This window comes from Megalops cyprinoides, chromosome 2 (genome assembly GCF_013368585.1).
Source record: "Megalops cyprinoides isolate fMegCyp1 chromosome 2, fMegCyp1.pri, whole genome shotgun sequence".
Taxonomy (NCBI): domain Eukaryota; kingdom Metazoa; phylum Chordata; class Actinopteri; order Elopiformes; family Megalopidae; genus Megalops; species Megalops cyprinoides.
Genome location: NC_050584.1, coordinates 37560467 through 37588306, shown reverse-complemented (window position 1 = coordinate 37588306; position 27840 = coordinate 37560467). Strand labels below are relative to the sequence as shown.

Here is a 27840-nt window from a genome sequence, read left to right as displayed (position 1 = left end):
GATGGCATATGATTGCAGAAACATCTAACTCATTATTCAGGAATCCGTCTTCAAGGTCTTGACGAGAAATGTTTCAAGCAACTATAACCAGTGTGTATATATTTTCATTTGCACTAAGCTACTCTTCAGAGAAAACATGACCTTGGCATAAATATTTTCTTGGCATAAAAACGTGATGTTTTGCACACAAATCGGCCATGTTGATTCCTATGATTGTCAAACGTGCTGGAAATTTCTGGGCTTGCTGTGTAAGCTTCACGTCTGGAGCCCAATCTTTCGCTGCATTAATGGATCAAGCCCCTCTTGCCTGCGGGTGACTTTAATTCCAGTGACTCTGATGAAGTGTGAATGTGAAATGCAATGCACCATGCTCACTGCCTGCCAAAACATGTCAGAGTAGCATATGAATTAACTGGGAGATTCATTGGTTAATTAATAAATACATCATTGTCAAAAGAAGTAATTATAAAAATGCAATTTGCAGTGATTCCTGATTTTGTGTAGAAGCTGGTCAAATTTTCAAGGGATGTTGCAATTTGGCACACAAAAGCAACTACCTAGTTCTACGATTAAAGAAAAGATGACAATCCATACAGTAGAAGGACAATCTTTTTTAAAGTAATCTTGCTAAAAATTTCAAAAAGTTTCAAAATGCAAAAAATTTACATACGTGCTCTACCCAATAACTTTTTTCAGTTATAATAAAAACATAAGCAGTATGTACAAAGATTGAGGATATCTCAACAATGATTTGACTCAATGAGTCAACTCAACTCCTGATATGGACCCCGAGTCTTCTTCACCTGGACTGCTGCAGCTTCATCCTTCATAATTCATCCCAGCATTGTCTGCTTAGCTGGTTCACAGTTTCCCAAAATATCCTAGCCTCTCCTGATCTCTGTTCACTAGCTACTAGTAATAGCCCACATCAGTTTCAAAATGATTGTGTTAGCTTAGTAGACAGGGAGAGAATTGCCTCCAAGTCTAGAAGCAAATATGAGACATGGTCCTGTTCACTCCAGCAGGGTCACTATCTTCCACTGCAGACTGAAGACCCAAGTCTTCACAATACATCTTGACTCCCCAGGTAGTTGTATGTTGTAAGATTTACATTACTTGCCAAATGTTGATTTTGTGTATAGCACTTTGGGGTATCATTATTGCACTTTGACATGTTGTTGGAATTTTGAATAGTGTAGTACTTCATTTCTACTGAGAACAGCACTGTTGAGTGCAACACTGTGTGATGTACTGAACATGTTCAGAAGAGGCCTGGAATTTCCTGTGTGTGATGTTGTTCATGTTGCCTTATTATATGGGTGGTTGTTTTGTAAGTTGCTCTGGATATTTTGCTTTGGGGGTGTTTGTTGAATCCACTACAGGTGAATCCGCAGTTAGTAGAAAATAATAATATGATTCATTGTCAGGCCTTTTCCTGGTTTCCTGCTGTCCATACACAACACTTGTTTAGTTGTGAATGAACATGTTTGGCAATGGAAAGCATCAATTTTAGTATATGGGACAGAAGAAAGGCATTATGACTTGCATATTCATTCAAATGAATTCACATTCATTATTACACTACGGTAAGCCAAAGCTGTGCAATTACACAGACGAGCTCCATTGTAATGGTTCCGTTTCTGATCCCAGCTGTTGTTGATGTCCATCTGAGTAAAGCTGTCTGCAAATCCACAGGTGTCCATGTTGCTGTCAAACCATATCTTTTTATGAAGCCTAATAAGAGGCTGTTGCAAATCAGCATACACATATGACATGAGTACGCTTTTCGATCATGTAAATGGACCTTGGTGTTTGAATTAGACATGGCGAAAATATCTTAGCCTACATCAAGTAAACTGATTCACTTATAAGATATTGTACCAGTAATGAATCTGGCATTGTTAAATCTTTCTTCTTTTATGCAATACTTCATGTATACTTCATGTATTTTATGTAATACTTTATTTCAGTTTTTGGCTTGGAGTAATAGATACTTAATTTATACCAATAAATGCCTTTTTAAACCAAGATATTGTGTCATTATTTCTTATTATGATATTCATAATGTGAACAAATTCATTTATGTGCACTATCGTCTGTTCTCATGACTGTGAAAAAACAGACCAATGGTCAGTTCCCCACACCCTCTCGTGTCTCATGACAGCCAGTGAGTAGTGTTCTTTAGTCTTTCATATACCTTCAATCGTTTCCTCTCGTCGTGTGACAAATAGTTTAAAACAAGAGGGCAGAGAGGCACAGAGATGCTTTCGCTCATTTACTGAGGTAAGGAGACTACAACATTAGAAACAACCCTGTTATAAACACTGTGACAAGGAGTAAAACAGATATGCCTCTTCTCTTCATCTGAGTTGACATGCACAAAGAAACATGTGAAAGGACCCTGGATCTAATAACACACAGCTCTCTGCCTGCATCTATATTTAGGCTTGACAGTCACCCGCTGGAACTTGCTCTCTGTTCAGAGACAGTGGCAGTCCCTTCCCAGTGGCTGAGTGAGGACCTTCAGATGTTAAAAGGTGAGCCACTTCATACTGTTTTAATCAAATCTGAGGCTCACGGTTAACTTGATCCTGACTTTATCAGGTATATGTCTATGCTATCACTACCTCACAGCAAAACACCCTTTCTCAGAGCAAAGTCAACCTGGTGGCCTTTTTCTGTCACGAACAGACAGCACTTTTTTTAAATGAGACTGGGCTGCCTTCATTAGCGCACTGTGATTGCCATAATCTGAAATGGCTCAAGCGGTCATGCCCCACCCACTTTAGTGCTCCATTTATCAGTCTCTATCCAAATTAAATATAAGCAAAGTATTCCGTGAGCTCCTTTTCTCAAAGGCAATTTCCATTTTATCTCCCCTTCTTAATGGTTTTATATTAAGCGCACCACAGCCATAACTACTCATCTGTTCTATTCTTGCTGGATGGACATTTTAGAGCTTAAGTCCTGTTAATTTGGAGTCTGTACTTTTTAAAGTAGACATTTGGCTATTACGAAGATTGAATGGATTGGTAGCTAACAGATTTGATACAAATAGATACTTTCAGGCCACTTAGGCTCTCCTTTTTTAATAAGTATAAAGTATGCATACTCTTGGCTGTTTAGGAAATGATGAATCCTAATAGTAAGAGCAACGGCCACAAATGGCCGGGCCATCTAATGAAACAGTTCTCTGTGTGCAAACCAGAGCTCAGGCCATGATCGAAGTCCTGGGTTGTGTTTCCAATCGATCGCCCATTTGTCTGTGTGCATTTCTGGATGCCATTACTTATCGGAACTGCTAGACTCTGGCAAGAAGCTTGTACAAAACCCCTACTACAGTGCAGGTTCTGTGGCAGGACAAGATGCGGCATCATCACTCCTATCGTGTGGCGATGTTCTGACGGGGCCTGAGAGCTCTTCACAAGTGACCCTTTCAGTCGGTCACAGTCGTCGCGTATTTGCTCCATTATTCATTGGCTGCACCGATGTCTGTGTGTGCCGCAGCTTGCGGCACTGCGCGACACATGTAATACAAGCAGACCTGTTTCTTTTACATTCCCCAATGCAGGAAGTGCCAGCTCTGTTGAGACATTGGTCTCGTGCAGTTACAAGCCAAGGAGGAGAAGGTGCTGAATGAGTCTGGTAGGGGTTCCAGGGATAGTGCAAGAAATACATTGTTGAGGAACCTGAAATTCCATGAAATCCCAATACACTTCTTCAAAATGTGGTGCATGTAGTTGCCTAATGGAAATCACCCGATCTTTATTTATATTTTATTCTCTCATCTGGAATACTTGTCATTCATAGAACATTCTTTGTCGAAGTACAGGACTTCATGATCAAAAGCCTTTATGTGATTACAGTGAGTGTAACTTCAGATATGTTAACTGATATGTCTGGTATGGAAAATACTGACCTACTTATTCTCAAGAGGGTGGGAAGTTGTGCCAAGGTTTTCACATCATTTTCGAGGTCAGACATAGCACATGCAGATCGTATTTCCATCAGGCATTTGATATTCAGCCAAACAGACTAATGCTTCCATTAACTCTCGTCCCTGTTTCCATGGTGCTCTTTGCATGCGACTGTTTACTGAATTCCTGAACAGTCAGGCTATGTTACCATTGGGTGGGACTACTTCCAGACAAAGAAACCCACCAGGCTCATCACAGCGCATAGGCATTGCATACAATACAAAGGGTTAAAACCCAGCATTGATGAATTTTACATCCACACATGTGGATCAAAACCTTTGAAAGACCACTGGAAAAAGCAAGGATGGGCAGAGCCTTCTTACCTCCACAGCTGCTTTGGCTCTCTCAAACTCCTCCTCCAGGGACTGGTTCCTGGACAAGAGAGCACTCCCCCACCTTTGGTCCTTGCTTAGACGGCCCTGTCAGACACAGCCAGACAGAAGGAGACAGACCCAGGTGTGAGGTCAGCCAGCATGGCCCCTCCCCCAGCTGGGAGAAATCCCTGCCTCTGCAGCTCTGTGACATGCCCAGGATGCTCAGGAACTAGCATCAGTGCCCCCATCAGCAACTTCCACCCCTTCATCTGATCATAAGCATGTTGTGCTCTTCGCCTCTCCTCATAATTCTAATCCCATAGATTCTATTAGCCCACTCCACTATGATTAAACGGGAGAAGTTCAGCTGAGATATGACAAATATCAGTAGACACATAATATCTGAACTGTAGTTATAAAGTCATGCAATAAAATGCAATACCCCCCCCCCCCCCAAATAAATTGCCCAAACATTTCATAAAACACACGCAGAGGAAAAAGAAAATTGAGTAAGCCCTATTGACCCCTATGCTAATATAATTCATAACAATATTCATTGTGTCCCCACCAGTGCCATTACATGTGTTACAGAAGTGGATTAAATTGGCAGTGGCAGTGGCCCCAGGGTGGTTAATCAACTACAGATGTTAAAAAATTCAATTAAGTGCATGATCCACTCAGGAAAATGTCCTGGAGGCCCCAGGTAGGAGGATCACTGGTGCTTCAATCTGCTGCAGTTGTCTCTCTGCATGCTTCTAATGACAAATGTGTTCTGTCAGACCTCATGTCAGCCCAACAATTACCTTTAACATTACATCTTCCATACACAATCATTAGAAAGGCCTTGTTAATGCGAGATTTAATTAAAGTTGTTGAATTATTTATTTATTATCCCACTAAGCTGAATTTGGTCCTCCATTCTCTCTTCTATTAAAAAATCCCCTGTAAAACATTTCCTGTCCATCTTTGAGTTTGCAGATTATGATGAATGTCTTACAGTAGTTATGCAATAGGAGGGTGCAATGTTCTTCTGTCACTGTTGCAGAACCAGCTCTTATACATGACCTTTTCTGTGTAATCTAGCTCTGTAGAGCTGTGGTTGCAGGTGCTGGGAGTGTACAATGGTAAAAAACATTTGGAAGGGAAAAAAGTTGCCCTTGATAGGCAACTGTTTCAGTCTCAAGATTAGACAAAGCATGCACCATGGATGACCAATGTAACGTTTGCTTGTGCATTTTTCACCATATCTGGGACTATTTTTTATTCCCATATCTATTACTTAGTTGCATGTTGAAAAAGTGATAAATGCCTTAGCTGTTATGCGAGACCTACACGGTAATGGGTTCAGCGTAAGGCAGGTGAATAATTCATGAGCTATTAATTTAATAACAACAGATAACAACAGAAAGCACTGGAGAAACAGCATGCTCCAGTGTGAAAGAAAGTATTTGACATGTGTGCTCTGTTGCATGACAACATAATTTGAATTCCTCTGATTACTTGAAAGCTTGTGCATTGTGTAGTAAACACTTTCATGTTATTAATAAGCAGGGCTACAGCGACATTATACTCAATGAACTATACCGGACTACAGTCATGCCATTCTTAAGCAGCAAATGTTTGCTCTTCATATTTCCAACATAAAAGATTGTAGAGAAGCTTACTTGTCTTCCACTAACATACTGCATGTTGAGCTGAAATAAAAGAATTCTAAGTATTAGCAGAAAACATAGAGGTAACATGATGTGACAAAACAATGAATTTTTATGTAAAGGTTTACTTGTAAAGGCAGGATTTTCCACACCAGCAACTCTAGGGTTCATGCACTCAATTTTCAAATTTCAGTCAATCAGTTTTCAAATTTCATAGTAGTGGTACACTATACTTTGTCAAAAATAAATGATCTGTTGGAATAATCATAGCTATTGCTTGTACTCATTGGAGGACCAATGGGGACTTGAATCTCCCAAGACACTCTCTCTCTTCCCTCAGCATGTTCTATGACATTTTCCCAACACTTCGCACAAAAAAACATGCACACTCATCAGTTGTATTGTAGCGTGTGCTTCAAAGGAACGAGGAGCCATTGTTGATATGAAGAAAGGATTGCTGTGAAAATACACTGTGGTAATTCAGAGAATAATGCAAAAGCATTTACCTGAGAGACTGGGAGGGCTTCCACTTCTACATTGGCATTGGCTTCCAGTGAGTTTTTTGCAGCTGACTCAGGCTGCATTTTGTAATCTGTGGACCTAAAAAGAGATGGCACAGTCCACAGTGTGCTTTCCCTCTGTACAGACATTTCCAGCTGTCAATACCAGTTGCCTAAAATGTTTTGCGTACTTCATTTTTAGTCATATATGTTAGTAATAACTTCCTCTGATACTTTCATGACAATCTTGTGTTCAAAAGGCTACTTGTAGAACACATTAACAACAGAATACCCTGGGGATCATTTCCATCTAAAAGCCTTTTCAACATGTTACAAAAAGCTTTCAGTGTTTTATATGACTGGCATCATTAGCATAGCCAGCAGGATTTAACTCTGGGTACATCCATCATCAGTTATTACCGCTTACATAACTTGGTCTATACGTCATCATCCAGGTACATGAGCAGGATCATTGGCTGCCATGAATTGACTAAATTACAGTATACCATTATGCAAAAAATAAATGTCCACAGTTTTAGAGATTGGAGTTGCCATTGTGTTCATAATGTAATTAATACTTTCTATTATGGGATGCATAATGGAGTTAAAAGAAGGAATTCAGATTTTTTTCTATTGGTCTGGCTCTGCAGTGTGTCACAAGTGCTTGTCACATACAGACGTCAAGGCTCGGTGTGTATTCAGACTTGAGTGTTTCACCCTGCGGACATAATCACCAAGCGCAGAGCCCAGGTGATTGTTAGCAATTGTCAGACAGAAGCACAATTATTGTAGGACTCAATGATTTTTTTTAAGCTTTCATCTTTATTTTTGTCTGATTTAAGATTTCTTTTGTTGCATACTGATGCATTGAATGAACAGACCAACATTGCTGGAAAAATGAACACAAAAGTCTACACAATGTATCAGCATAAGTACTGCAACATAAAAGTGTATATGAAAACATAAATATGTAAATAAAATATAATATTTCATTTTTCTTCAAAGCAAATAATTTACTAATAATAAAATGCATAATAAAATCATTAATATTTATCTTACAAGGGTCAAATTATATTTATAATTGACATACTGTATGTCTGAGTATTGTGCTATTTAGGGTACTAGTTAAGATATTACTTAAGTTTTAAATTGCTTAAACATTGGTGCAGAATATTGTTTGTGATTTATTCAGGATGCACATACTGCAGCACTGTTTAAGCATGCTACCGTCTTGCATTTGTCACTAATGGAAGCTGCCAACAGTAATAATGACAATCATGCTATATATCACTTGCTGGTGACATCTCACCCTCTGTCTGGCGTGTTTCAAGCAGTCTAAAAATGTCACCTACATGAAGGAACATTTGTAGCTATTCAATCTCTCCTGATTTTTTCTTGTGTCTTTTTTATACTTATGGGGTCACTGAATGTTTCCTTTTGCATATGCTATACAGAGTGCTGACAAAACAACAAGTCCCCAGTACGTGGAAGTCAGCTTTTTATTTCAGGGGTCACAATACCGCCTCTCATGCGGAGAGGCTGAGAGGTGAGACATGGTGAGTCAGAGGAGCTCAAACATAGTTCATGTCCATTTTTAGTATTTAAGGCCTGCATTAGCCTAAATTCTGTGCTAAGTTCTCTGCTATTGCCTTTATTATACCTATAAATATATAGTCTGATGCCTTTTAAATCATATTGTACAGTAATCAGAAAATTCTTATTCTGTTTTCATGTTTGGACTCTGTGTTTCTGCCTATGTTCTCTGAAGTGCACTCCATAGTGCCCAACCACTGAAAAATGGCACTTTTTTCAACATGTAGCATACAATATGTCTGCTCTATGTACCCATTAGATTAAAAAAAGTTTCTTTTGAAATCTTTAAAGCACCGGCACCTGTGAAGCAGATTGAATAAATAATATTCTTCACAGACTAAAACTGATAAAATATGGGACAAATCTGCTTTACCACAGGAATTCATTGGAGGAATTCTTTGATGAACGTCTTCTCTCCAGTTTCCACTTCCTGCTACCATTTCTCTCTGGATGGTGGTTCAGCTCCTCCCATTTTTCCAACGGAGAGGAAATATTGACTGATATCAAACCAGGAGGAAACAGAAATGTTAGTTCTGGCTTAAATCACAGTGGAAACACGTGAGATTCATGACAAGTAGTTAACTTATGCCAGATTAGACATTTGAGGAAAAACATTCAGTACAGCCTTGACTAGAGCAGTGTACCACAAATTCTGTAATGCTATGCCAATTTAGAGAAATGTGAAGACCACAGGGTGAGTGAAAGCTTTCCCATGTAAGTGATAAATGTGTGGTTCGAACCATCAAATTGTATTAATCTTGCCACTTCTAAAAGCCAGTCTTCAGTCCAACTGTTCTGCAGGTCCCAACTGCCTTTCTCAATGACAAATTTAGTTTTATTTTACAAATGCGATTAATGTGTGAGCCATTCCTAATGCTATGGGATTAATACCCTTGATGAAGCTATTGAATGACTGTATGACCCTGTGTGTCCAGACCAATACACACTATAGAGCTGTCCCTGACTATCTGGACAGAATTAGTAGGCAGATCTACTAGATTCAGGCCATAAAGAAACATGTATAATGATCACAGGATCCATGGCTAGCATACTGTAAGTACAGACTTAGCAGCAGATCCCTGCAGAATGAATGAGGTTTAAGTGGAGGAGTAGAGAGTTGGCGGAGGTCTGTACCTGAGTCCAGAGATACTCTCTCAGGTGTCCGAGAGATGGGGATGCTCTGTTCAATGTCCACCTGGATCAGCTCTGTGTCGTCCTGCTTCTTCTTGTGGGGGGTGCACTTGGGGCCCTCCCCACGTGATGCCAGAGGACTTTTTTTGTCCTTGCTATTTCTCCTTTCACCAGGTTCGCTGAGGTCCAACAGATCCAAGGTTGAGGACAGGACTAGGGAGAACAGAAAAGTTTAGCAACACAAATTTTGCAGCACAGCACTTGGAATTAACAACGATAAAAGTCGCACCAACTCCTGCGCTTTCATTGTCACACAGCAGTCAAATACTTTTTTACTAAGGAGGTTTTTGGAGGATATCAAAAGTGCATCTCTGTATCAACCATTAGGATAAGGTCTTTCCCTAGAGCTCTGTTTTATTTTAAAGGGAGTGATCAGTTGAAACAGGGTCAAGGGTATTCTGTACCAACCCATTCCACCGGGCCTCTGGATACAATTCCAGAAGCCCCATCCGCCTGTACTGCTCTGATCTAATGGCATTAAAATACACAGATGTGATGGGCAGAATGTGAGTGGGCACTGGGCATTGCAGCCTACCAGGGAGGTCTTTGATTTGGTCAATTAAGCAATCTGAAGCCAGGCTATCGGACCGGCAAGGACAGCGTCTCTTTTTATATTGCATTCTCTTTTTCCCTTTTCAGGTCATTGAACCCTAATCATATTTTCCCTTCTGGTTGGAGAAGTTATTCCCCTTTTCACTTTAGAGTCATGGATTGACACATAGGTTTCATTACCATAAACTGCTGCTCTTTAAGCACTAACTGCAAATTAGCAAATCAAATTTGAGAGCATCTTTAGCCCCTGCACTGATGTAACATTCCACTTTCTTCAAGTTAATTAATTCTTTAAGACTGCAAGAGAGCATGCTTTCCAAATGTGTGATTGAGCTTGCAGTTCCTTGGGCCTTTTCTGCAAACCAGTACGTCTTGGCATATATAGTGTTTTGCATAATATTACAGTAGATAAAGTAGATACAGTAGATATGTGGCAGATAAAGTTTCTGTCAAGACTACATAAATCATAAATTTGTATGTCATTTTGTGTTAACAGTGCTCTGCATACAGTTGTAACGGTTTCTTTAATTTACAGGACGCTTAGACATCGGTGGATTTGTAATTACTCAATAGGAGGGTATAATGCAGTTCTGTGACTGTTCTAGAGCAGTCACATAAATGTGTAATGAAAGTATCAGTGATGATGATTGAATGTGTCCTTCATGGTAGACAGTGGCATTTCTTGTACATTTATGAGTGCTCTTACACAAGTGTCCTGGCTTTATTCCCACCTCATAAACAGGCATTTTACAATATCAGTCTTGGTTGCTGCCTGAAAATCCAGATCATTGTCAGTGAAATACAATGAAACCTAAACAATTAAGACTAGCATTTATTATGAACAACTGGACACAAGATTTATAATGCAGGTAGACTAAGTTAAGTTTTTTTTCTTGGTATGTCAGTATTCTACAAATGACACATTTTAGAAATGAGAAATCAAAGCAGGCAGGAAAACAGACGGGAGACAGAGCTGGTTATCTGGAGTGTTATCAACTACAGAAGAAAGCCAAGTTTTCAAAGCAATAAAGAAGGCTCTGAAGCCCAGATTCTTTGGTGCACCTAAATCTTTTTCTAGTGACAGGGCAGGCATGTTACTAAATCCTTCATATTGCTTCATTACATTGTCTAATGTAACAACTGCAATATTGTTGCAATATTGTTACATTGTATATTTGTTATACATATATTTGTTATATATATATTTAAACTTATATATATATACTGTATGTACATATAATAATGCATGTCACTTTAACATATACAATGTGAAGTAAGTATCTCACAGAAATGATGATTACACTTAGTGTCACTGCACTTGATTTTTCTCAAAACGCTGTCCATTACTGTGTAGATGTTTTTCTCTGGCTTTAAAAAGTGGATTCACTGACCTTTAAAGCTTGAAATTGAATATCTAAATGTCTGTCGTATCAAACCATATGAAACCTGTTTGAATGAAACCAGCAGGGCATCAAACATGAACTCCAGTTTCAAAACAAGGTCCTACAAATCAAAGCTTTGAGGCATCCATTATGCATTGCTGATCTGTATCCAGCCTCCACCTGAGGTTTCTTATTCATGCTACCTTGCTTCTGCTCACAGAACAGCTTTACCGGTATTATATTCAGTGGGTTGTAATTTATCCTTACCAGGACACTGAAGATTTTGTTTGTGTGGTAAATCGCTTTTACTGTAGTGTACACAATCGATTTTTTACAGGTCAAGCAAAATACTTGTGGGGAAAAAGTTATTTTCTGCCTTTTGGAAACCACACACTATTTTTGCTTCCCCTGGTTAATGTTGAGGGAAACCATGCTATGTCTGTTTTAAAATTTACAGGAGGAGGGGTTACCTGCTGTGTTGGAGGTCACTGGGCGAGCAGTTGCATCGCACTTGGTCTCACAGAGAAAGTCATCGATGGAGGGGCTCAATAGGGGGCGACTCTCTTGTTGCTCGCTCACCAGCTGCAAAGGGAAGCATAAAACAGTTCTTAAATCTAGACATATATTTCAACACAGTTTTCCCTTGAATGGGTGCATGACCCTCAGCATTAGGTAGGCTCTGTGACTGAATATTCCCTCAGTGCTTGTGTGTTGACAGAGCCACCCTCACAACTGCAGCTACGCTCCCCACCCCCCACCTCCCATCATTAATTAGACATTTCCTCTTATTTAGCTCGATCTGAACTGGTAACTGAGGCATGCTGATTAAGCTGATGGTGACCTTTATGTAAACCTCCTAATGCTGTCTGCAAAAACAGTTCACAGTCCTGACATGCCATGTGTCTGATGGCACCCTCCACACCTGAGCTCACACTGGACCAACACTTCTTGCCTTAGATGGGGCCATGCTTCATCAGCAATCAGTCATCCTCCTGCTCTCAGGATGCAAATTCATCCATAAAGGGCTGCTGAGGAGCAGCCTGTTATGCATGTGTAATAGTACTGCCATTAAAAAATGTTTACCATGCTCCTTTACTCCTCTGCCAGTTCAACATTTCTCCTGTGGTGCCCTGAGGCAGGGTATTAGCAGCCAAGCCAGTAATGCTGAATCAGAATGAATCAGAATTCATTCAGTAATAATCATATTATATTATGATTATATATATATATATATATATATATCATATATATATATATATATATATATATCAACTATATAATATCATTATATCTAATCAACTATTTTTCTCCCAGCAATGGCTTCAATAGGATCTGAACCTATTGGTTCCCCTACAAATCTGTGCAAACCAGTGTACTGTAGGTCATTTTGTTGAAACCCACCCATTGAGGTGGCTTTTTTTTTTGTTTTTGTTTTTACACAAAGTCTGCCTGATGCTGCTTTGGAAAACATTACATCCCCCCTCCCTGCACTCCAGAGCTTGATTCATCAACAGAATGGTAATGAAAGCAATAAAAAATTAATTACCAGCTAAGAGGTTACACAGTCAGGAGGAATGCCACAGTGTGCTTCATATGAAATGCACAGCATGTGGTTTCATGACACCTCCGTTTGTGATGAAGATGCCGAAAATAATGACAGATGTTTCCGGAAACACCAATCGAATTTAATGGTCCATTTGATTTTTATGCATTTTAGTCAAGTCACAAAAAATATATAATAAATAATAAAATATAATATAATAAAATACTGAACCAAATCAATACTTTGACCCTGTTCTTAAATTCTAAATAGGAAACCTCTTCCCAAACATTTTGCATGTTTCTATTTTGTCATGTATCCCAGTTTTTTTCGCATGCATGAGAGTTTCTGACTTGCCATTTCTAGACCAGTCAATTAGTCTGATTCAAGTTAATGAACTAAAGGACAAAAGAAAAAGGACAAAAGCTCTTTTTTTGAAAAATGAACCATTCCTATTGCGTTTTTGATGAACAGCACTATCTTTGTACAGCTGCAACTTACTGTTACTGTTGGTTTCTGCATGAACATTTAATACATGCAAAGTAATATATAAAGAAAAACTGATTTGCTGCATCAGACTCCACTAGCTTTTTATTAAACTTTGATTTCCTAATAATTGCTACAGTCATTAAGCTCCAACAGACATAAAGAATATTCATTAGAAAAACATGCTTCCATCGGAAAAAGTTTGCAGCACCTTTAAAATGCTGACCTAGCTTGGCTAATTGTCCTTGACTGGTTTGTTCTCCTTGGATGGTATGTCGGAGATTTAATTGCTTGTGAGACAGCCTGTTACCTCACTTCAACTCAGCCCTTACCAGATCTACCTATCCAGAAAGTGGAGACACTGTCAACAACAGATTTTAATAGTAATAATATTAACAAAATATCAAAATTGGATGGATTATTAGATTTTTTTTTCCTTTTGTTACCACATAATTAACAGAAAATGGACAAAATGTCCATTTGGGTGGACAAAATGATTGCCTTGCTTACATATTTTAGATCTGTAATCTACTTATATTGGACTACCAGCAAAATTTAACTTAATATATCTTTTACGATTCAACATATTCTACTAAATGCCAGAAAATGAGCAGAAGTAACCTAGAACTGGTCTTCTTCTTCCTCAGAAAATAAACAAAGTAAGATTTAAAGACTGTGTTTGGAAAAAATATAGAATAACATAAAATGGGTGAGAATGGAAGAAAAAACTGAAAAGCATAAGGACAGAATTCAGCTGGTCAGACATACTTGTTGTACACATTACATTTGTGTGGATTTGGCCTCTCCCTTCTGGCAGACCCGCCCAGTCAGACAAACATCAAACAACCAGGTATCACGAGCGGCATTAATATGTGCCAAGACATGATACATGTAACTATGCTATGGAGAAGTAAAATAGTGACACTGAAGCTGGTGTTTTATAACAAAGCATGTGATCAATGAGTTTGGGTATTCTAAACATGCTTAATGGTCAAACATTCATTCACACATTTACATAAATAACCACAAATAATATCCCCAGTCATGTGGTACAGCATTCTATAAGAAAAAAATCTCCATGTGTTCTGTACTACATGTTCTTTTGACCCTGAGGTAAATGAATTGCTGGCAAGATCTCAGGTTTTCTCTAAACAATAACTAGCTATTTAAAAATACAAAATGAAATAATGTCATTGTAACACATTTATTGGCACAGTTGGCACAGTTAGAACAGCCCGAAAGTGTCTCAGACCACTTTGCCAGCTAACTACCTAGCAAACTAAAGGTCCAGAGTGCAATTATTTCAACATCTTCTCTGTGGCAGAAGGTGTAGAAAATGAGACACAGTTAATCAAGGGTGAAGGTGAATCCAGCCACTGGGGATGCACAAGCCAGGCATTCTTAGTGCCAATCCCAAGACCGGATAAATTGGGGAGGGTTGCATCAGGAAGGGCATCCGGTGTAAAACCTGTGCCAAATCAAATATGCGGATCATAAATCAGATTTCCATACCAGATTGGTTGAGGCCCGGGTTAACAACAACCGCCACCAGTACTGTTGACCGGCAGGGTGCCGGTGGAAACTATGCTACTGTTGGGCAAAGGAGAAGGAGAGAGGTATGGCATGTCTGGAGGCAGTGGGAGAGGAGGAAGGCTAGGAGTGTGGAGGTGAGAGTCGGAACCTTAAATGTTGGCACTATGACTGGTAAAGGGAGAGAGCTGACTGATATGAAAGAGAGAAGGAAGGTAGATATACTGTGATTGAGTTGGTTTGGACCTGTGTGGAGGAGAGATGCTGGGTATATTGGGAGAAGGATGCTGAAGATGGAGCTGTCAGGCAGGAGGAAAAGAGGAAGGACAAAGACGAGGTTTATGGATGTGGTGAGAGAGGACATGCAGGTGGTTGGTGTGACAGAGTAAGATGCAGAGGACAGGAAGAGATGGAAACGGATGATCCGCTGTGGCGACCCCTAAATGAGAGCAGCCGAAAGAAGAAGAAGAAGAAGAAGAAGAAGAAGAAGAAGAAGAAGAAGAAGGGTGAGGGTGAAGCACAGACGAATGCCCAAGCCTCACTTAGACGGTCTATGATTGAAGGACAAAGTGTGTCCAGCATTTTCAGATGGATAAAGCGTCAACTTACAATTTATGTTGGCTCTTCTATGAAGATCTGGAAGCTGCATAAATCTGCGCTGTAATAGGGAGGGTATGACTTACCCTTCTGTGAAGACAGCCAGCTCATTTCATCTGAAAATGCAATTACTAGGCTAGCTAGCAAATATGAAAGTTCATTTTATTATAACACATAAGTCTATGGGCCCCTGAGTAGCTTAATGGTTAAACTTAGTGGTCAAATAGGTTTTTTTTCACCAAGGATAGGGGTGGGTCAGCAGGGGTTTCTCCTTTCGCCATTCCCAGGGGCCGTGTGACTCATCAGGGGCCTGCAGGTTGCTTAGATGACATCTGTGTCCATCCTCCAAATCATTTTGTGAGAAATAGTCACTGTTGGCATGAGTGTATTTGAGGATTGCATTCCTTACACCACAGCTGTCCTGCATGAATACAGTGGTTGTCGCAGTTACATAATAGGAAATTCCAAAAGTGGTCTGTTAGACATTTTAGGTGACCTGTAAAGAATAGGAAATGCCTGGCAATAGCTTTTCTATAGACATGGGATATATTTTAAAAAAGGGATCCATAATAACTGGTATTAATCTTTTTTATTTTGATTTTACAAGTCAGGAATTTAAGTGGTTGCCTGGAAGACCAGGAACAATTAACAGTTCTGTTCAAAACAAATCAGTATTGAGAAGCTGTTTTTATCCTGTTTCTGAGTAACCCCTGAGAATTCTCTACATCACTTGAAAATTAGCATTGACTCCCAGATTAACTTTATAAAAAACTCTTCCTTCTCATTCTCACCCCTTTCTTATTTTTGTACAAATCCTGTGACATTTTGTACTGTAGGACATTGTGTTGTAGGATTTGAGAAATCATCTTGGCAACCTTCAGCTGTTTTCTTTTTCTGTTTACAGCAACACTCGTAGTACAGAAATGCAACTGACCCACTTCATCATGCCTGGGAGGGACCGAGGACAAAACTTACCATAAAGAGAGGTTGGATTATAATGAGGGAATGTTAACAATAAAATTGCATTTTTGTATTGGTAAACATTTTTTACAGACAGTAATGGATGCTACGTTACAGTATATGTGCTAAAGTGGGCTCAGCAATGGCAGATAGAGCAATTTATGCCAAGGGAGACAAAGATGAGGAATGGTTTTGTTCGTTCAAATTCATTTTCAAACACAGAATTTCCTTCTGCTTAACTGGCAGAAAAGTATAACCCTTAATGAATAAGGCGAACGTCTTCAAATGTCTTTAGGACCTTGCCAGATAATTAGATGATTTTCCCTTTATTTAACTAAAATAATTTTGCACTTTTGGCACAAATATGAAAGGACTGCTGACATTAATGAGAATTATTAAGAGGATGGCCACCATCCTGTTAATTAGAAAAAAGAGCTCAAAGTAGCACTGCAGGACAACTGCTTTGAGAGGAACAACAGCCCCGTTCCCAGGCCCAGTTTAATTCATTAATTCATTGCAGGAGTATTTTATTCATGGGTCTTCTTTGGGGTTAGAAGATGCCACTTCTCCTGATGGCAGCTGTGAGCGGAAGGAACAGAAAGATTAGCGATTCGGACACTCATGGCAGGAATATTGCTCAGCAGTGCATCTTGTGTAAACAAATAAGCAGCTCTTACTTGATGTCCTGTGTGACAATATACATTTTCAGCTTGTCCATTTTAAGGAAGGGCTGAGTTTACTGTCAACATTCCAAAAACGGCTTCAAATCATTACACGTGCATTCATAATCCTGCCAGCTAGGTAATAATATTTTATAATATTATTATTATTTTTAGTCATTTATCATCCCAACTTTAAAAGATTTCATGTTATGGCAAGGGCATTGATTTTAGGATTCTAAATTAGTTGAAATGGAGAGTGAACCTGAAATACCTAGGATAGTAGTATACCATTATTCCCCCAATATGAATTCTGTCCTTTGTGTCTCTGGCTTTCCTTAAGGCAGCTACAGAACTGCAGTCAGTGGTCTCAGAAAACACTGGGAGTGAATAATGTCTTCCTTCAAGTTTATGCAACTTTTCCAAGGAGATTTCCCAGAGAGTAATCCATTAAATAAGCTGCCAACAAAAGCCCGTGGAGCGCACATAATGATCCCAAAAAAGATAAGCTTCCCCGAATGCATCCAGTCTATTTTGCATAGGATAAGACAAATTGAAATGCCCTGATCTAGTCACAAACCCCTTGAAAAATAATCAATCTTCTCTCACCGCATCATTATTTAATCTCCATCTAATCATATGGGCAGGATGAAGCCGTATATTCTCCCAACTTCCTCAACAGGACAGTTTTCTGTCCCTAGGTAATATTTAGAATACAAAGTCCCTGGTCCCTGGTCACCAGTAAACATGGATGAATTACTGCACTGTGGCTGAAAAGAAGAAAAGTGCCTCCTTTCCCTCTTAATGATTACATGGTGGTTTGAAGCAATGTTATTTATACATGAGTTGATATACGTTTTATAAAATGTGTACAACAAATCCTTTCAGAAACTCACTGCTTCGGTTTAGACCTTTTTCATAAAGGAAACATCCTGAAACACATCAGTGATAGCCAATTCTGAGCAAATAAACTGACCAGCATTCTGTACATAAAGCCAACAGCAGTGTGCGCCTTTATTCCGTTAAATTTTTCTTCATTGAAAAGTTGCAAAGTGACTCAATAAAGCTACAGTGATCAGTCAGAGCCAACATTACATGTGCTCCCTGGATTCCTATAATCAGGATGGTTTTGCTACGATAAAACCTTCTGTCCTCCAAGATGAGCACGTGCCACTGAGATCTCAGCATGTCTGTCTCAAGCAATTAACTGCCAGTGGACAGAAACTCAGTTATAATGTTGGTTAATCTTTAGTTGTACCCATTAGCATGGATGACTTCCATGTGTTTGGTAATAGTAAGCCTAGTGTGTGGACGAACCCACCTCCTGCACTGTACCAGCCCTAGGGCTCACAGTTGCACACAACTAATTTTAGCAGAGGAAACAATTTGATCTCATCAGTTTGTACCCTTTTTATTCTCCTACCCTAGGTGAGGCACTTGGCCACTTTGTTTACAAGTGCTCACAGGGTAATCCAGAAATTATGTCATGGAAAACTTCAGCTAATTGTGCCGCATGGGCTTGATGCCAAGAGAGATGTCTTAGATGTTGTTGTCAAGGGAACCCTGAACCAGTTAAGCTCACAGGGGTGAGGGTAAGGAGTGGTGGTAGTGGGAGAATGCTACTGGCCTTCAAAACAGAAATACAGTTTAATATAATGTTGAAATAAGAGGTTATCTTAAGTTTGTCTGTAACTGAAACACACTATAAGGATATATGTGTCCTAGAAAACAAAGGATCCATTTAAGCTTTTCCATGCAACAGTGTGTCATGTAAGCTGCACCTTCAAAAGAAAACAAAGAACAAATAATACACAGACAAATATTGTATGGTGTAAATCATGCCCACAAAAGCTCTCACATCCACAAATTTACTCAGAAGGTGATAGCTCAGGCATGAAATATGTAGCAGGTGTTGGCTGACACACTGTGCAGCTGGTATAACCTGGAGGCTGGCTCCCATAATGCAACGGGTCTTCTTTCCTACTGAGGCTGCACAGTCTCTCAAATTTTATTTATATGGAATAAGTTATGTATGTCTAATTTTGTCTAATGCTAACATGACATTCTGCCATGTGAGCATCTCTTAAAAACGATAGCTAAAATATATACACTTTCATGTCAATTAATGGGAATATTCCTTTAATAAAGATGATAATATGCTAGATAACAAGGGGGACAATACAACAACAAGGATAATTAATTTTTTAGAAAGAACTGTTTTAACAGATGTACTTCTAAAATATACAATAGAATGTCATTCATCTGAAAAAAAGAAAAAAAATGACGGCAGGGTCAACTTTTAATTAACATTAACAAGATGTTACATTTAATGATAGTATAATATAAACCCTGTAGCGTGACATACCGTAACCTGCATGTCCAAATAATTAGAATGCCACTTGAGCAGTACAGTAATGATTAAATGCAGGCAGGATCCTTTCTCCTAAATGAATAGTGATTGATGAGAATTTTTTTGCTGTTCAGCTGTTTTAACAGTCTTATTCATTTATTTACTCTGACTTTATATTTCGTAAAATATAATGCAAAGGCATAAGGCATACGGGCAAATCATCAGGACTTTTGTTGACCGAAAGTTGTGTGATAGGCATGGTGGTGTGTGACTTTTGTGTAGTATGCTATTTTCTGCAAATGGCAAGGTAGTGATAATACCATTTTCTGAGGATGAAAATAAATGATCAAGCTCATATTGCATAACATGCACCAAACTAAAGTTAACAAAATGCACAATATCTATTAGCTATTTACACTACTAGCTAACAACACTTAATCTACAGTCTCCAAGCTCTTGCATACTTTTTTCCTTCCAAAGCAACATACAGCTGACAACAATGTGTGTAATGTGCACTCTTGCAGAAGACACACCAAATTAGTGTCAAAATGTATACTGTATCCTGTTACAAAAGAGAATAAAGGCTAGAAAAATACTGACATTGCCTGCATGAGTACTCTAAGACTCCACTCTGTGGTATTTGAAGGTGGCAGACAGAGAACCATTGATCACATTTTGTTGCGGGACAACTGTTGTCTGTATTGATCTGTCCCATGTGTTTAACTGAAGTCAACAGCGGTCATCTGGCTTCCTCAACACCACAGCCCCTGACGGTCACCATCTTACCAGACTCTCCTCAAAGCTGTGAAGCCTGCTCTCCTTGCAGTGAGACTGATTCATGATCACACATTCACACCCACTACAGGATCTGCCATCTTTTCGATTACATGATCTCACTGAAAAAGCCATTTTGTATTGTCAATAGATTTAAATGCACACACAATATTAAATTGTAGAGCAGGAGCCTTATGCAGGACAATGTCTGCAGCTCACTTTTGACTTACTGGCCATTTATACAGCTGGACATTTACAAAGCAGCATAGATCTACAACAACCTCTGTTGATTTAAACTTGCATGACTTTGGTTCAGTTCCCTATCCACCACTCAACTAAATTATCATACTGATGTTTTCCTCATACATAACCTAATACTTTACTGCTATCTGTGAAAGTGATTAAAAGGAACAAGACAGAAATATAGTAAGTGCCTTTTAAAGTGCTTCTAAAGGGTCAAGAAATATTTAATAATGCTGAATGACAATGTTACTAATACTGAAACTGGCTGGCCAACTGAGGACCAAGCACTACAGCTAGTACTGGTGTTAAAAAAACTGAGAAACAATCTGCACAAGCATCTAAATCAGTGTCTCTATGTTTTAATAAAAACAGCACAAAGAATCATGCTGACATGACCGAGGGGTAAAAGTAAAAACCAAACGTCTGGACCTTGGATTGGCTGAAAATATTAAAAACAGTCAAAATAGCAATTAAATACTTCTACATTAAAACTTACAACACATATGCAGAAATCTGTAATTCCAATGGAGTTAAAAAATATCGCAATAGAAAAGGTAACAAACAAATACACGCACACACAAGTCGAGCAGGTAAAAAAGCACAACTTAACAGCGTAATACGGAGAGTACACAGGCAAGCAAGAGTTTCACACAGATATTTGCTCTAGCCACACTGATGACATACGACTGCACAGCAAATCAAATGACACTGAAACACACAAGATATTTACGTCTACAACGAGTGAAAGAGCATTGGATTAATTTGGTCATAATCCCATGCAGTTAATATGTTTCATTTTAGAAATGCAGACATAAAGAGAAAACAGATTTAGCTGCTTATGAGGTGTAAAAATGCCTATAATAGTTTATTTGAGGTGATTTCCTTTCCTAATATGGCAATGAGTGGCAGATCGGAAGAGATAAAACTAAAGCTTGCTGCACAGGGAGGACCCACATTGCCCTACTGTTAGCATTGTGATCATTTACTGGGCAAGAGCATGTAAAAAGGCAAATGTATCTCTTCTGAATTTTAATGAGGAAGCATATGGGAAAATAACAACTGGGGCTTTTCTGTTAAAATTAATATTAACATAGCCACAGCTAAATCAACCTCTAATAATTCTAGTTTACACTCTGTTTGGGAAAGATAAGGGGCTAGCTGCAAAATCTATTTAATTAGGTGCACGCAGATAACAGATGGTGGAATGTAATACGTGATGTGGCCATTTCAACTGTTCCATTTATTGACTATTTTCCTCTCTCTTGCAGAACAAAATATGCTTTGCAGTGAAGTTATGCTCCCTTGAATCCACATTTTATACCCCATAAAGCAGCTCATTATAAAGTAAAAAAAAAAACAGCACACTGCATTTTGTTGATTTTTTTAAGATGTGGTGTTCATGGTGGAAAAAACACTATGATTCAAGTTATGCTTTAGAGTGGAGGTTAGATGTGAGATGTTTAAAGCCTTGTTGTTGATTTTTATAATCACCAAACTAGGAAATGCTTCCTGTTGGGTAGCTGCAATGGTTCTGCCCACCTTGGTTGTCACAGTGAGGAGGGGTTTTCCTTCTGAAGACGCCTTACTTGGTATCTCCTTCAGCACCATGGCAACAGTCTTATCTGCAGCCCTAGAGTCTTTCCCCTATAACAGTGAAATCAACAATGACTTGTGTCAGGACAATTTGTTAATGTCTGCAATATTTTTCCCCCAAGGGCATCTTAAAATACCTTAACTTGATGATTATTATTAGTTTGACCTATCCAACAAAAACAACAGCATCCATTTCATAACAAATCCACAGGAGGCGAGGACTAAAGAGCGGTCACCACAGAAAGGTTAAAATGCTGTTCTGTCACGCTCTTAGCTGTCACGCTCTTAGCTGCAATTTATTATTATATGGCATATCCAACTACGAATGTAATTTAGGAGCAGGATTGTCTGTTTTCATTGGTTTGTTGTTCTTTGTTGGTGACAGAGACTTGTGGCCTCTCTGGAAAATTAGTCACCTTTCAGTGTGACCCCAATGCCCATGGGAAGGTTTCGGTATGAGACTGCACTGACTGTAACATTACCATGTTACGTAAAGGGTCAAACCCATGTCATTAGAGAATTTTCTCCCTTTTCAAGTGTTTCTTTTGCCCTCAAGATATACACAAAACCCATAACTCTATCAGACATACACTGCTTTATCTAACATCTTACATCATAGCTGGCCACCTCTACAGACATGGTTGAAGTGAAATCGGAGAGAGCTAGTTACATTATAGTAGCTTATCCCCATTAAAAAAATCCAACAAGGCACAGTATCTGCAAATTGAATCTATACAGCACACATCTCCAAAACTAGTGATTCTAAATGGAGTCATTTAAAGGATAATTAAAACTGAAACCACTGCAATTAGCTTAATCAAACCCAAGAAGCGATTGATGCTTTTTTTATCCTTGAAATTAGGTGCACCTAAGAGTTTCACAATCCTTTCTTGAATGTGAAACTTTTTTTCCTTCATTTGAATTCTGCCTAAAGTAAGTTGTCTCACGTCATCATGTAGCAAATGTCTACATATAGCCTTGAGGGAGTATCTCAAAGGAGGTTAATGGACTTAATAGACCAAAAAAGGCCACCTGCGCCCATGCTCTGACTCTGTAAGCCATAGTGCATGTAGAACAAATATACAGTGACAAAGCCACTGAGAGAGCAGAATTCCCACAAAGAACAAATAAACTTGTGGAGATAAAAGAACAACTTTATCTTGGTGTTGTATCAGTCTATATATTAGCTAATATATTATGCAGTTTCAGACTTGTTTAAATCAACTGTTAGTTATCTGACAAGATCTATCTTGTCCTCAACAATGCATTAATGATGTGTGAAAAAAAGCTAATTTTCAAAGCTGCAGGTTCAGATCTGAGAACTAAATAGGCTGTGTTCAAGCCTCATTACTTGCTGGGTCTGAAATTATCCCATATTCATTGCTGATTCACCCCAATGAGATGAGTGCAAATTGGGCACCAAATTTATTAGATGGTAGCATTTTTACACTAAAGGTCCAAAGGAGAATTGTAATCATTTATTATATATAGTACAGTCAAGTATATGCTGTCATGAGTATATAGAGGATCTGTGGACAGACATTATACAGGATATGTATGTCATGTTGAAAGTGTATGAATTAAAACTGAAACTTGGAATAATGAGACTAGAACTGAAAGTAACTATTCTAAATGACTTTGAGTCTTATAATTATATTATTTCTAAAGAAACTTGTGCTTAACATTTGTAGGGGTGTATACCTATCACAAAAGGATAGTCATCTGGGTACTTGTAAATGAAGTATGTCTCAGTTGCAAAATTTCAGTTCCTCAGTAATTACATGGCATGCATGGCATGTACATTTTTCCTGATCAAAAATAAGCTTGATTGGAATACATCAAATAAAAAAGGAGTGCGATGAACCTCGAAGCAGAGTTACAAATGGAATGCAATCAGCCAGTTGAAATACTTTCATATTATAGCAGGACCAGCTTTCTCTAGTTATGTGTAAGCAGTCAGTTTAACTGTGACAATGCTGCAAATCTGTGCCAAAACATCCTTTCCATTCTTCGGGGGGTGGCAGTGTATGGATAAGCTGCCAAATGAGCTCTGTGAGACAACTGTCAATTTGCACCATATGCCTTAATTGTTTAAAATTTCCATCTGTACGTAGACTGCCAGAAGGAAGCATATGCACAAGAATCTTGCTCAAATGTTTCAGATAAGGTGGTTATTTATTTCATTATCATTTCATTTCATCCTTGTTGACTGTGGCACCTTGTTTGTCTTCAGATTGTGAGGCACACAGTCTCTTTTTATCTACAAAAAGCCACATTTGTTTGGATTAGGTCATTCTAGGGATGCAAACATTTCGAGAGTCATTGGTGTGAGAGGAAATAAGGTATGTTTTGCTCTTTGCAAATTTGTGTGAAATTGACTTGATTTATGACTTCTGTACATATTCAACTACAATAGTGCTTATTCTTCAGTAGAAACTAATTTCAGTAATAAAAGAAATATGCTGTATAGGCAAGACACAAAACATATAATGGCACAATGTTGAATGTTCACAGTTTCCTGTAGGTCATGTGGTTTTAAGTCTGTTTAATTAAAAGATTAGCCACTGTTGGGTCCCTGGTAAATCGTTGTTGTTTTTATTTTTTTGTTTGCAGCGTAAAGATAGTTACAAGTCTTCAATGATAGATTGGAATCAATTGTCCTGAACTAATAGATATGCTTTGTGGAGTCATATCTTATTTTCAAAATGTGTCAGTGCACTACCATCCCAATGGGAGCTGGCTTAAACAAATGCTAAATTAATTACACGGTCTGTTGGTCTGAAACTACCACTGCTCTGCTTGAGGATACAGCCTCACTAATGCAATTCCAGAAGTTTTGTAAAAACCTGGAGATGATTTGAAATGTCATTGGATGAAGTGATTTACTTTGCTCTTCTGTAAACAACCTCTGATCCTTCACCAGCTTTATAGAACATTGATGAGATGTTCACCCAGAGACAGCTTGTCAAATGTAGCTGCTATACATGCAGCTGGGGCCACACAGGTCCCTATAGATGCTGTAAGAGTCCTATTTAAACTCCACTACCAAGCCATGGGAGAAGAGCCATTCTGCTGCACAACTAGAGCTTCTTTTAAATTGGTTTCCTGGCTTGGAGCCTAAGATGTCCTGTTACAGAAAAATAGATGATGCAGGTATACTGCAGCCTACCATTTCAATTAATAAGCTGGAAATCCAGAAATATGATGAATGACTTTTGAAAGTAGGAATACGATAAAAACTAAAACAAAAAGACTAATTGTATTACTTTAATGCTGGCAGATTACTAATGCATACCTACACAGCAGAAACGTTATCTGATATTTTATGTATAATTATGATTTGTCTTTTTATCCGAAAGCTTTTGAATTAAGGAAATTTGTTTTCATATTTAGAGCCTCCCAATTCCAATGAGAGAAAGTGGCACATGTTATCTGAAAAGAACATGACCCAAAATAGCAACATCAAAGACTCTATCACCTGATTGATCAAGAAGCATTCATTGATCATTAAGAAACATAATTAACACATTCTTTTAAACCCTGCAAGGAGAGGGAGGATTCAGTGGTCCATGTTTTTTTTTTTCAGTTAGAGTACAGTGAGAATATTTTCAGTTGTTCTGTGTGATGCAAATAATGAGCATATTGCAATTACTACAGCATGGGGAGCTGGTCTCTGCACTGTGGATACTGTCTTTCACATAACCCCAGTGTGGCTAATGCACCTCTGTTTGATGCATCTCCAAAACCGCTACTGGCACCCTTTTTTCCATTTGTCAGATTTGTGCCCAGCTTCAAAGCGAAGCTGAATAGCTTTGACTCCTCTCAGCCGGAAAATCATCTGGAGTTCGATGTAAATATGAGCCTGCGTTTCAAGAGGAAAACAGCATTTTGGTTCGCTGTGAGAGGAGAGGCGAGTCGCTTCTTGTCCTGGGGATGTGCAGGGCTCAGTTAATGAATCCCGCAGAGAGAGGTGCTGGGGAAGTCCCCGCTGAGCTGCAAAGTTCAGCTGCCAAATGGGCCCAGATTCCTCTCCAAAGGTCCCGCCTCAGAGGGAGGGAGAGCCTGTCACACCTCTGCCCCGCACATCCTGTCACATATTGGCTGTCTATGGCCTCTCCAGCACCCCACAATGATACTGGTACCATCTCCAGACCCCACAAAGTCTCCTTAATGGTCTAGCTAGGTATCATCAGCAATACTGATAGACACCACAGTATTGTGTATTTGCTATCCGTCTGTATTCACACAATGGAAGTCTTGAGAATCGGTATTGGCGGTACTGAGAGGCAGTCTGTCTGCTAAGCGCTCAGGCAGTAGACCTAACTTTGTGCTTATGAACTTCGTGCCCACTCATGAACTCCCCAGGCCATTGGGGCCTGACTTAAGATCATATAACCAGCACTGGAGGTTTACAGAGAAGGACAAATTACTGCAGTGTTGAGTGCTACAAATCTGCTGGCAGCAGTTTTCAGAAGTCTTGCCTGACATGCCTGTGGGCTCTGTAAAGAGTCACATTTATCACTCTGGTGCTCCTAGCAAAAAGTCCTGGCCTCAAACCAAGACTGGACACCACTTGAGTGTCATGCTTGAACTTAAAGACAATTACGAAGCTGTAGTATAAACTGCAAAAAGATGCATTAGTAATCAAAGCATCAAAGCAATGTAATTAGTCTGAATTTATGTACCATAGATACTAAAGGCTGTAATTTTATTACACAGAGATATTAGATTCCATGGAATTAAGAAATGCTTATAAAATCTTGAAACAGACCACATGAAAAAGGATATGCCTGAAAAACTTTATGTTGAGAAAGCTATTTATGAAAAATAGAGATAATTAAAATCCTATATTACTGGTTGTCTCATCAAACTCATGTTTTTGAAAACCTGCAACCTTTGATTACATCCTAACATTCTCACTTTGAATCACTAAATATGGTCCTATTTTATATGATCACACAAACTTTTGTCAGTTTATGTATTAGTATGTTCATTAGTATTATACCCCATTTACAACCATTTGTCATGATGTCATAAGAATTGCATTGTATGTACAATATTTCTGGGCCATATTTCCTTAAATATTCATATTTCTGAGACTTATTATTAATTGCTTGCATATTCTGTAAAAAATTCCTTTGCAAAGCCATAGCCCCAATTGTTTATTATTTTATGCTGTGATATACACTCTATAATCCTGATCATATACAGATGAAGTCTTTGCTGCACAGTTAGTGGCACCTTAGTTTTGTACTCACTGAAAAATGTGAGCTCTGGGAAGTTTATTTCATCAGGAAAGACAGTGATGCTTAATATACTGCTGGGACAGATGCTTCTATAAAGACAATCTTTGATGCCATTTTAAATCACTAAATCAACAAAAGTTAAAAGTAATTGTTAAAAACAGCTCCTCTGGGTCATTTTCAGAGGATACATGTGTCACTGTTTGCAACAATACAATCACAAAGAAGGGGTAAATAAAAATCCATCCTGCTGAATTTGTGGTTCATAGTGGGAGTAAACTGTGCAATATTTATTGCTGATATTTATGGACATGATGAAGATTAAGATATTTGGTGATCCAAGATATCTGGGTCTCCAGTGTTATCAGCTTGCAGTTTGTACTTTATCAGTGGTTGATTTATATTTAACTAGTGTCTACTCGCATGATTGAACATTAACTAAGACCCATTAGATTTCAGTCTTTAATACTGATGATGCATTCCCTTGATAAGAGAAGTTGAGCTCATTCACTTTTATATTATGAGGGAATCTGCAGAAGATTCATTTGAACCACTTAGGGGCATCTGCAATGCAGAATACTTCAGAAATTGCAATGCAAACACACAGGTGTGAGCACTTCTGATAATGGATTTGAACTTTTAGCTTTTCAGCTTTTTGAACTCTCCTTTGTGAAGGGACAGGGGATTCACAGAAAGCTTCACAT

General features: G+C 38.7%; 1 protein-coding gene across 1 annotated transcript in view; it reads right to left on the bottom strand.

Moving 5' to 3' along the window:
* pex5la (peroxisomal biogenesis factor 5-like a) overlaps positions 1–27840 on the bottom strand; it is a 77385-nt gene that overhangs the window by 13743 nt on the left and 35802 nt on the right. The window contains exons 2-8 of the mRNA XM_036521414.1: positions 21840–21944; positions 11632–11743; positions 9171–9380; positions 8410–8533; positions 6450–6543; positions 5956–5985; positions 4301–4396 (exon numbers count right to left, since the gene is read on the bottom strand). Coding sequence (XP_036377307.1) covers positions 4301–4396; positions 5956–5985; positions 6450–6543; positions 8410–8533; positions 9171–9380; positions 11632–11743; positions 21840–21944 — 771 coding nt within the window. The remainder of the gene's footprint in view (positions 1–4300; positions 4397–5955; positions 5986–6449; positions 6544–8409; positions 8534–9170; positions 9381–11631; positions 11744–21839; positions 21945–27840) is intronic.